This window comes from Ostrea edulis, chromosome 5 (genome assembly GCF_947568905.1).
Source record: "Ostrea edulis chromosome 5, xbOstEdul1.1, whole genome shotgun sequence".
In the NCBI taxonomy this organism is placed as follows: Eukaryota; Metazoa; Mollusca; class Bivalvia; order Ostreida; family Ostreidae; genus Ostrea; species Ostrea edulis.
In genome coordinates this window covers 16,045,570-16,057,437 of record NC_079168.1, presented here as the reverse complement: position 1 = coordinate 16,057,437, position 11,868 = coordinate 16,045,570, and the positions used below count along the sequence as shown (strand labels likewise).

The 11,868-nt window shown below is 31.3% G+C and overlaps 1 protein-coding gene and 1 long non-coding RNA gene across 3 annotated transcripts; both read left to right on the top strand.

Annotated features, from left to right (window-relative positions):
- The first annotated feature begins 2,598 nt into the window (after nt 1-2,598).
- LOC130055160 (uncharacterized) lies at nt 2,599-3,739 on the top strand. The gene is made up of 2 exons (XR_008803434.1): nt 2,599-3,070; nt 3,276-3,739. It is a non-coding gene; the product is annotated as an uncharacterized LOC130055160 (long non-coding RNA).
- Nucleotides 3,740-3,971: 232 nt separating this feature from the next.
- Nucleotides 3,972-10,976, top strand: LOC125648832 (uncharacterized). 2 transcript variants are annotated; one of them, XM_056166810.1, is made up of 6 exons: nt 3,972-7,462; nt 8,717-8,996; nt 9,183-9,315; nt 9,481-9,644; nt 9,828-10,010; nt 10,187-10,976. In XM_056166810.1, exons 1-4 carry the CDS (start codon nt 7,351-7,353, stop codon nt 9,634-9,636), a joined length of 681 nt encoding a protein of 226 aa, XP_056022785.1. In that variant the 5' UTR covers nt 3,972-7,350; the 3' UTR covers nt 9,637-9,644; nt 9,828-10,010; nt 10,187-10,976. The 2 variants fall into 2 exon arrangements, with proteins under 2 accessions (XP_056022785.1, XP_056022783.1); XM_056166808.1 differs by having other exon boundaries at nt 9,183-9,321.
- The last annotated feature ends 892 nt before the right edge of the window (nt 10,977-11,868 follow it).

Here is an 11,868-nt window from a genome sequence, read left to right as displayed (position 1 = left end):
CTGATTGCCTGTTGTCCGTCATCTGTCTGTAAACTTTTTACATTTTTGACTGGGCCAATTTCAACCAAACTTGGCCAAATGCATCCTTGGGTGAGGGGCTTTCAAATTTGTTCAAATGAAGGGCCATGTCCCTTTCAAAGGGGATATAATCACAAAAATGCAAAAATAGTGTGTGTCATTTAAAAATCTTCTCAAGAACCACTGGGCCAGAAAAGCTGAAATTTACATGAAAGTGCAGTTTAAGTTTCTTAAAATCATGGCCCCAGGGGTTGGGTGGGGCCACAATAGGTGATCAAAGTTTTACATAGAAATATATAGGAAAAATCTTCTCAAAACCTACTGGGCCAGGAAAGTTGAAATTTATATGAATTAAAGCTTCCTCACATAGTACAGATTCAAGTTTATCAAAACCATTGCCCCCAGGGGTAAGATGAGGCGACAATAGGGGATCAAAGTTTTACATACTAATATATAGGAAAAATCTTTATGAAAAATCACTGGGCCAGAAAAATTTACATTCACATAAAAACTTTCTGACATAGTGCAGATTCAAGTTTGTTCAAATCATGGCCCCCTGGGGTAGGATGGGGCCACAATAGGGATCAAAGTTTTACATGCGAATATATAGGAAAAATCTTTAAATATGAGCCAAGGTGACTCAGGTGAGCGATGTGGTCCATGGGCCTCTTGTTTCTTTATAAGATATCTCAATAAATATATGAGATAGCTCACATAGTATACAAGATATGTCGAACTTTATAAGATATAACTTTTATAAGATATGTTTTAAAGAAAGTATATAAGATATCTCATATTTTATAAAGATATCTTGTAATGCATACAAGATATCTTATATGTTAAATGAGATATCTCATAAACTTTTATTATTTTTATAAGATATCTTATATACTTTACAAAGCATCATATGAATTTACTTTTATAAGATATAAAACACACAGGCACCTGAAGTATGGATACCCCCCCCCCCCCCCATTTGATAATTTTTTGTGGCAATAATTTCTCTGAAATGTGTGAATTCCCTGTCTATCTCATCCCTCTTTCGATTTATGTAATCGTTTCACGCTTTTTGTAAGCTTTAGAGATTGGCCTTCTACCGGTATAACAAAATATCCAGTCTCTAAAGCTTACAGAGCAACTATCTTATTAAAGATATTTTCAATTCAACATATCCACAATTGAATTTATTTAATGATCTCTTAAAAATGAACTGTTGCTCTCTTTAAAAGATTTTAAAATTAAAATTCCTAATACAAACGCAAAAGATATTTTCAAATGAATTGAAGAGATCATTCATATCGAGCTCCAAATTAAATTTTGCGAGCAATAATTCCACAACAATGATGTGTGCATCGAATGAATTGATGAGAGCAATAATTGAATTAATTTTGCGCGCATCAAATCAATTATTGATCTAATCAAATAAATTGATGCACGTATCAAATTCTCATTGATCTTTCTCCTACTACTTCTCCTGGATCTTCCCCATCTACTTTCTCCTACGAATATATTGATGATGTATATTTATAAACGGAATATACTGAGCTGACCGGTGCTTGTACTAGATTTATCCACTTTTGAGTATGCAGCATTTGAAGTTTAAGAATTTATACTTATCATTATTGTTGTATTTCTTATTGTGTGAATCAATTTGGACATAAAGATTGTTCCCGAGAAGTATGAAATTATTCTGTTCGCCGGTTTTAATATTATCTATAAAACATCGCAAGGGACCATCGGGAGTCGGCAGTACTTGATTTACCGCCTGCCTTACATTTACGGTTAACGGTAAATGTAATACTGCTGAAAGCCGAAAGTCCCGGATAGCGATTTTTTTTTTCGAGATTTCTCTCTTAATGCTGCATGTAATAACACATAATTTGCAGAGGTTACTGTTTGTAACCTAGGTACATAAAAAACATAAACTTTTTTTGAGAATTCTTCTACAAAAGTACCAAACGAGAGTTTTCACCTGCCAAAAAGAGGTAAATCTAGTACGTTTTATAAGTGTCGGAACCCAAACACGGTCGAAGACACTGACCGATTTCCACAGCTGAGCCCCTTTGTAAATACTAGGTTTTAAGTAATCTACAACACAAAATAATAAAAACTGCTGTATTTTGTAATCGTGATATTGTTTTAGTCGGAACAAATAGGTCCCCTTAGTTTGGTAAATTCATACGTAAGCAGCGTACGCGTACATGTAAAACGATAGTTGATGATGTATGTTGATTTGTGTAAAAACAATTACATATGTATAGTAAATAGTCGGGTAGGTAGTGATAAACACTTAGGCCATGTGACTTGTAAAAACAGTAGCACTGTTGACTATGTTGTAGCTAGTGTACATATTTTTGAATTTATACAAAGCTTTGATAATGTAATAGTGTTTATTAATTGATTTAAATTAATAAATCTACACAAATTTGTATATAGATTTCAAATTAAACATTATCTGAATAACCACTACTTTGAGATGTGTTTTATGCTCATCCAAGTAGAACAGGCAGTACCTGTTCTGATTTATTGAATTTAATTTGCCTTAGGTCATTATAATCAAACTTTTGTAAATAGGTTTGAAAGTGTTCAAAGTTCCTATTGGTTTTAGTGTTGTTAGCTGGTGTTTTATTGGTCAGTTCTTTTTCCCTCCAAAAGTTCTTGGTGGTGTTCAGTCATTCTTTGTCTAGTTGGTTGATAGAGAAGTTGGTAAAAATATATGACAGATATTTGATTGTTGACTGATCATTTCTTTAACAAGGTAAGCTTATTTTCTAACTTTTATATTATTTCTAAATTGCAGTAAACGTAATAATTTGGTAGATTTAATTCCATAGCACTTGCACAGTGAGAAAGATATTTTGTGAGGCATAAATCAGTTAGCTTGAAATAAGTTAAATTTATGTGTTTCACAGATTTGGTATATTTTTAAATACATGTTTGATATTTTTATGATGCAAGTTTATTTATGTAAACTTCATAATTTACAGTCAATCTCCATGGACGTTTTTGTTAAATGAGGGATTATTGCCACATCACTTATTCCCATAGAATGGTATGATGGTGTTCATGATATATTCTATGATTATAATGAATAATGTCTGTAAAGTCATTATAGAAAATCATAAATATATAGTATCAGTGTTTTTAAGCTTTTATAATATCATGGTAACATATATTTCAAAGAAGTAATTTGTGTAAATAAGTAATACTTTGATGTATATGATTGTAAATATAATTATTTGTTTGATATGTTTCAGAGTGTCATACACATACATATACATGTATATCTAAAGCTTAGATTCTGGCAATAAAATGGAGGTGATCGACATCTAAGAACCCATACAGGACTTTGTTGTTTAATTCGACAGAAACCCTGTTACAATAATGTTGATTTTTGTAGTCTTTTCTCTGATGTACATAATCCGATTTCATTTACATTTTCCACTTGTAAGAAAACAATCGAAAATAGAAATACAGGTGAGAATCAACCAAGTGTAAAATTGTGGTGTGCGGATAAAGCAGACGATTTCCGACGCAACATTGACCTACCTGCGGTGGTCTCTATTGAAAATGAGCTAGATCAGTTATCACTGTGTCCAGAACGTATTTGCAGAGACAATGTTAACAAAGTAGCCAAGGACATTTGTAATGTTTTTGTAAATTTAGCAATGGAATTTTGGTTTTAGAAAGGAAGGTGAATGCATTTCTATAGAAAATAAAAGTAAAAAACCTTGGTTTAATAAAGAGTGTAAAACTGCCAGAAGAAATTTCCATTTAGCAAAACGATTTTTCAATAGAAATAAATCAACAGAGAACAAGGCTAATCTTACGTCAATGAGTAAGCAGTACAAACAAGTAATGGATAACTGTATTAAGGACCATAGAAAGAAATTATCACAAAAGTTGTCTAATTTACATTCTACAAACCCTAGATAAGAGATTATTGGAAAATTTTGAATGCATCGAGCCATGATAAAAAATGTGCTGTAGATATTGATGATATGTATGATTTTTTTTGAAAAATATAAATGAAGATACCGACAGTAATGTACATGATAATGCTACTGATGTTGATTCTCTTAATTGTATGGACGACATCATTTTGAATTGTGAAATCAGCGAGGACGAAATAACAGCGGCTGTTGGAAAACTTAAAAACGGTAAAGCCGCAGGATACGATCTCATTGTGAATGAGCATATTTCTAATACTTTGTCATTATTTCTACCAGTGTATAAAAAGTTTTTTAATATAATTTTTCACAATGGGTTTGTACCAGATGAATGGTTAATCGGTTTTGTGAAACCAATTTATAAAAACAAGGGTGACCCAACTCAGCCTGAAAATTATCGCCCAATATCTTTATTAAGTTGCTTAGGCAAAGTTTTTACCTGTATTTTAGCCAATCGACTGGAGGTATATGCTGAAGAAGTAGGTCTCATAAAAGAAAATCAAGCAGGTTTCAGGAAAAAAATTACTCAACATTAGACCACATTTTGACTCTGCAATTTCTTTCAGATTTTTTATTGAAAAGAAAAAAGAAACTTTTTTGTGCATTTATCGACTTTCAGCAGGCTTTCGACACTGTTTGGAGAAATGGCCTTTGGAGTAAGATGATAAAGAATGGAATAAATGGAAAGTGTTTTAACTATATCCGAAATATGTATAGCCGTTCTTGGCACACTGATTTTGACTGCGGATAACTCCGTTTACCTGATCAGGATATAGGGCTCACGGCGGGTGTGACCGGTCAACAGGGAATGCTTACTCCTCCTAGGCACCTGATCCCACCTCTGGTGTGTCCAGGGGTCCGTGTTTGCCCAACTATCTATTTTGTATTGCTTATAGGAGTTATGAGATTGATCACTGTTCGTTATCTTCACTTTGCATATTGGTATTAAATCCTTAGTAAAGATAAATGGCACTTTTTCAGAGTACTTCGAATGTAATGTCGGTGTAAGACAAGGAGAAAATTTATCTCCATTTTTATTTTCCTTATATATTGATGACCTAGACATTTTTTTTTATTAGGAAAAGACATAGTTGGGCTACAGAGTATAGAGAGTGCAATTGAAGATGAATTAATGGTGTACGTGAAAATGTTGATTTTATTTTATGCTGATGACACTGTTTTAATGGCTGAGTCTGCCGATGGTTTACAGAATGCTCTGAATGCTTTTGATATTTATTGTAAACAGTGGAAATTTAATGTAAATGTGGATAAAACAAATTAAAAATATTGATTTTTTCCAAAGGTCCATTGCTAAAGAAGGAGTTTTATTATAACAAAAATAGTATGGAAAATATAAAAGAATTTAAATATTTAGGGATTATACCAACAAGGAACGGAACATTTTGTAAAGCCAAAAAGCTCTTATGTGAACAACCACAAAAAGCTATGTATGGTGTGATACGAAAAATTAGAAAATTTAATTTATCTGTAGAATGTCAACTTGATCTATTTGATAAAGTGGTTGTACCTGTTTTACTTTATGGATGTGAAATTTGGGGTTATGAAAATCTTGATATAATTGAACGTGTACATTTAAAATTTTTGAAAACTATTTTTAATTTGAAAAGCTCAACTCCTAGTTATATGATATACGGAGAATCTGGGCGTTTTCCAATGTATATCAAGGTTTATTCAAGAATGATTACATACTGGGCAAAATTGTTACACTCTAAAAATAAAATTGTTAATATTGTTTATAGATATTTTTGTACCCAATATGAAAAAGTTGGATATAAAAACCCTTGGATTGACTGTGTTCAAAAATTTTAAACATGTGTGGACTTTCAAATATTTGGAATGAGCAAGGTTATTGCGTAAATGTTAAATGTTGATTTTAAATGTTACAACAGTTAATCTGATTTTGAAAGATCAATTTATTCAGAAATGGTCTTCTGATATTGATGATTCTTCTAAGGGCCAGTTTTATAAACTTTTCAAGCATTGTTTTGGTTTAAAGAAATATGTACTTACTCTGCCTGTAAAATTAAGAAAATTATTTATGAAATTTCGCACCTCAAATCACCGATTACCCATAGAGACAGGAATATGACATGGTATTCCCCTGAATGAAAGACTCTGTACATTTTGTAATAAAGGAGAAATAGGAGATGAATTCCATTTTATTTTACAGTGTCCAACTTTTTCACAATTAAGGAAAAAATACATAGACAATTTTTTTATGAAAGACCAAATGTTCTGAAGTTTTCTAATCTATTGTCAACTCAAGATATGAAAATATTAAGAAATCTCTGTGTTTTTATTTCTCATATTTTTGAGATTGTTTGTTGTTCTTCGTAATTGTTCTTCTGCTACCCCTTAAACGTACTACTATTATGTTTATTTATACATACATTGTATTTCATGTTTCCCTCTGGTATCTAAGAAAGCTGTATTATTCTATATATGAACCTCTGACGATTTTTCTTGCATGTACATTGCATTATATTTATTGTACCTCATGTACCGTTTAACAGTTTAACACGGCTTGAGCGAAATAAATTGAATTGAATTGTCGGTTATTAGTAATGATTATAACATTAACCATTGATTCCGTTGCCCAGCTCTGGCCACGCGAAGGTTCCCCATTCACCCAGTCATGTTATTTTGAATAAAAATCTAAACGCCGAAAGTAAAGAAACTAAAGGCCTACTCCCTAAAGTAAATAATGTAACCCCAAAATTGTGCTTTTACAATATTTTGTCATTTTGATTAAGAAAAAAAGGGAATTATGATAATACAGTCTTTTCGTCTTGATGATGGAATGATAATGTTAAATTTGTCGTTTCTCTTCGATAAATTCGGTATCGGGTTCGTTCGCCCTCTCTACATGTTCGCGTCCGTCCGTTCGCCCAGAGTCCGTTCGCCATAATTCTCGTTCGCCCCTATCCTCGTTCGCCCTATATCCCGTTCGCCATATATATATATAGTATATAGTATATATTAAGCTTTTTTATTTTTTAATTTTTTAAGACATTTATTACGTATCGATTTTTTTTTTCGCAATTAACAATTTTATGTTTCTTAAATAAATAGACTGGTATTTGAATTCTGATTGTAGTGTTTATAAAAGACATAATTAGTTTAAATGTATGTTATTTTTAATACTGTAATTTGGGGAATCAGCTCCTTTGTTTTCTTAACGATTCGCGATGTTTTGAAAGCAATATTGAAGACATTGAGACGTTAATAGGCCCATTATGGATATGAGCACCGGTTTTATCTTTGAAGAATTTTTTGATTTTCAACTACAAACCAGTCCTTTGATCTCAAGAATGATTTATAAGGAGATGGAACTTGAAACTTCATCAAACTACTATCCACCATGGCAGAGGTCAACCCCCCGTGCATCTCATGTGGCAGAGAAGTACGACCAAGGCAGCATGCCATCAGCTGTGATGCTTGTGAAGGTTGGCAGCATCGTCTGTGCAATACTGGTAAGAAATTACATTTTAGAAATTTTTAATATGGGTTGTAGAGATTACATTCTTAAATTTTTTACATATGAAAAATTTATTAAGTGAAATATTTTGGAAATATAAAGAAAATTTGTTAGCTGAGATTTCCGATATCTGTTAAAATTATTAAGTGAAATATTTTGTATTTCTGTTAATATATTTGAAGCGAGTTACAAATAAATATATTAGAAAAAGATAGAGAATTTGTTAGGTGAAATTTCTACATATTAGAAAATTTTTACATTCCAAGTTATATGAAATTTAAGTGAAATTATATTTACATGTATAGGTTTTGTATAGTTTAATTTACTACAATATTGATTTCATATGTGTTTATGTATGTGTGTGTGTTATCTGAAATTTAAGTGTAAATATATATACATGTTTAGGTTATGTGTTTATGTATATGTATGTATATATACATAACAATTTCTATAGATTTCATATGTTTAAGTATGTATCTACATGTATGTTTAAGTATATATCGGTTTATGTGGTATAATCTTGATGTAAGGACTTTGTTTGAGTTAAATAATATAAAGTCAAATTAATCAAAATTATAAAAGTCTATTTTAGAATAGACCCTTAAATCCTGATAAAAATCCAAGAAAAACAGATAAAATGACATTTTATCATAAATCTAGAAGAAATTCTGCATTTTTTTTTTGTTGTTGAAAAATTAATAATGATAACAATAAAGTATTTCATTTTATTTCAAAGTTTCATTTTATTGTGAATCCTGATATTTCACATTGTTAATTTAAAAAAATAAATAAATAAAACAAATATAAATTTTTGTTGATTTGATTTGAACATATTAAATTTAATTTATGTTACTAAATGCATTTTTGAATACTTGTGTACAGAATTTAATTTAATTAAAAAATAATGGTCATTACTGTATAATGCATTAAGTAGATGTCAAACACAAAATATTAAATTATAATAATATAGCTTTTTGACATGAAATATGTGATGTGGATATGTTTTTAGTATAAACATTAATTAGATTAAATAAGATATTTGCCAAACATGCTTAATTAAAACAATACCCAATTAGAATTAAAATCAAAAGCAAAAATTTATAATTGAACCCATTTCTCCTCTCCCCTAAAAATGATACACAGAATTATATTGTCATTATAATCACATCATATTATTATGTTATGGTAATTGTTTATTTATTTTATTCAAACAAACAAAAACACACAATTAGAATTTTTTTTTTTTTAGGAATATCACTGCAACAGTACAACAATGTCAAGTATGGCAGAGAGGAACTTCACTGGTTCTGTAGACCATGTGAGCAGAGGTACTGGCCTGCTAATCCCCCAGTTCAGCCTGATGAACCTGCAGATGTTGATCCTGAGCCCCCAGTTCAGCCTGATGAACCTGCAGATGTTGATCCTGAGCCCCCAGTTCAGCCTGATGAACCTGCAGATGTTGATCCACTTGAGGGATCCTTTGACATAGGTCATCGTCGGGCTTCAATTCGTCCAGAGCCCATGGACACGTAAGATTTTTATACCAATCTGTAATTAAAAATTATTTCATGTATGTAAAAAATGAATTTTATGTATGTAAACTTCTTAATTCTTAGGATTTCAAGATTTTAATCAATACAAAAAAAAGTATATATCTTTAAAAGTAACTTAATCTATAGATTAGACAACAATTTTAATTATATAAATATTTTTAGATCACTGAATGCAGAGCCTGAATTGCCAGACGAAATTCTACCTGATGACGGTATTATCCATTACAAGGTTTTGGAGAAAGGCAGTAAACGTGGGGGTCGACTGTTGGTTGCCAGCAATGGATTTACGTTTGGAGTAAATGTATTGGTTTATTACATTTATATAAAAAAAAATTAAATATTTGATAAAAAATTTAAACACTTCTGTTAAAAATCAACATCTTTATTCAAGACAATATGTATTCTATTCGAATGGTAAACATAATATATTCATTTATTTTATGTTTTGTTTTCATTTTAGAAGGACAACAAATCATCAATTCTCTGGACGTGCAGCGTACGATCATCCAAAGTTCGATGTCATGCCACAGTTAGTCAGAAAGGAGACCATTTCCGGGCAGGAGTTCAGCCATACTGTCATCCAGCAGATCCAAACTTCCCATCTACAAAGAAATAGCAGCAATGGTATTTTTCTGTCTATATTCTACATAATTATTCAGGACAACTTTAAAGCTTTATATAGATATATATATATATATGTTTAGTATTAATTGGAAAAAAATATATAATTAAATTTCTTGTACTTATTTTATTTTTTGTATTTATGTCTGCTGTGAGTGTCTAATATATGTTAGTTACTTTACATAGGTGAAGGAACGGATCAGTAATCAGCCATAATCCAGAGCCCTTGGTGTTGTGACTGATGTCCTTACCAACTGTATCCCAGAAGAACAGCGTTTCCTTGCTCCCAAGCAGAACCTCCTAAAGAGAACTGCCAACAAGTTCAGATCAATCAACACACCACAAGAACCCTCAGATCTTGATTTTGAGGTAATCTGAAAATATCTTATCTATCTGTTTAATTAAAATAAAAAGTAGTTTAAAATTGTAAATAAAATAATATAATGTATGGTTGATCTTATTTTCTTATTAAATAAGCTGCTAGAAAACACAAACATGAACTTAATGTTATATAATTGATGCTAATTACATTTTATCCATTTCAGTTGGATGTAGATTTCCTGAAATGTCAGGATTTCTTAGTGGCAGATCTAAGAGTTGGTGCCCATAGACATTTGGTATTTGCCACCCAGTTCCAGAGGAACCTCTTGAAACATGCGAAACTTGCATAAAGCTAAATTTAGAGACAATTTAAAATAAGGATATGCACTGAGGATGAAATAAAGTAAGATAAAGTACTTTAATAAATATCCTTTAATAATGATCCTTCTTTTTTCCAGGGTGGCACAACCGATTGAACACTATGGCCAGGCACGGGGGAGTCCCTTTCTACAAGTTAGTGTCACAGTTGCGACAGGAGGCTGACATTGTTGATGTTACTGTTCGTTCTGGAGACTTAGAGAGGGAGATCAATCGTCGCTACACATCTTTAGAGAAGAGGATCCAGAAAGCGTGGGATGAGTACATGACAGATTCATGGTCTACAAGTCACTTCCTCCGTGCCATCTCCATGTTTTACAGCCCTTCAGTCGACACCACTGACTTCGAGTGAACTAAGTGACTTAAAATCATTCCGTGTGTCTTGAAATGAAAAGTGATTTCCTCTTGTGAATAATTCTGGAGCGACGTGACATGACTGTTTGGTGTTCCATGTGTTTGGTTGTGATGTGATATGTCACATATTTTGCAGTTATTATTGTAGTGCTTGTCAAAAATTTATTGTGTAGTGCTTGTTAAATATTTATTTTGTAGTGCTTGTTTGATATTTAATTTGTAGTGCTTGTTTGATATTTATTTATGATGAGAATCAGACGATAAATAAATTTTGAAACTTTCTAGGTTTCTTGTTTATCCATACGCAGAAAGAGGGAAAGAATGAGGCATCCACACAGAACTGAATTAAATGGGATAGAATAGAACAATAAAGCTTCAATTTCATGTCAGCTTGTGTATATAAGAATGAACATGGCTCTGATGATAAATCATAAATTAACAGTTACAAAAATTCATTAAAATTTTTAATTACCAAGTATTATACCTTCATACTCCAAAATACCAAATATATCATACATGTATATCAAACAATAAAATATAAATAATGTTTATGAATGACTAAAAAAATTGGGAAAATTATTTCTAATAGCCTTTAATCTAATGTATTTTTATTCATATTCAGGAATATATCTTACAAAATTTAATATAAAACCTTCAAATGTCGTAAATTTCTGTTAGTCAGGTATTTGGTATGACAGGTCATTAGTAAGACCCGTTGCATACGTGAAAAATATTTTTTTTGGTTCATCTATAGAAAAATATGTATAGAAAAATGAAGAATTCCTATGTTTCAGACATTCAACTTAATAAGAGGGCGAACGGACCATGGGCGAACAAGTTTTAGGGCGAACGGCGTCATGGGCGAACGCGTTTTAGGGCGAACGAACATACATTCGATAAATTCCACATAAATTACATATGATTACTTTAAATCACACTTTGTATGCATTAGTAGCCTACACTGCATCAAAATGATAATCGAATTATAAAATTATTCAATTAATGAAATAACGAATATGCTTCAACAACCGAAGTTTAAAAGGAAGCACACTATTTATAGTGTATATATCCAAGTGGATTGAAATATTGCAAAAAAGTGCGTGTACTACACATGTATAATTACAAATAATATGTAGGGTGATACAATAAAATGCTCATATAAATGCACCATATT

Excerpts from the sequence above, each read along its gene's own strand:
- LOC125648832 (XM_056166808.1), top strand. The coding sequence starts at position 7,351 with ATGGCAGAGGTCAACCCCCCGTGCATCTCATGTGGCAGAGAAGTACGA. Across the intron at positions 7,463-8,716 it reads GCATCGTCTGTGCAATACTG|GAATATCACTGCAACAGTAC; the intron begins GTAAGAAATTAC and ends TTTTTTTTTTAG. Across the intron at positions 9,322-9,480 it reads GATTTACGTTTGGAGTAAAT|AAGGACAACAAATCATCAAT; the intron begins GTATTGGTTTAT and ends TTTTCATTTTAG.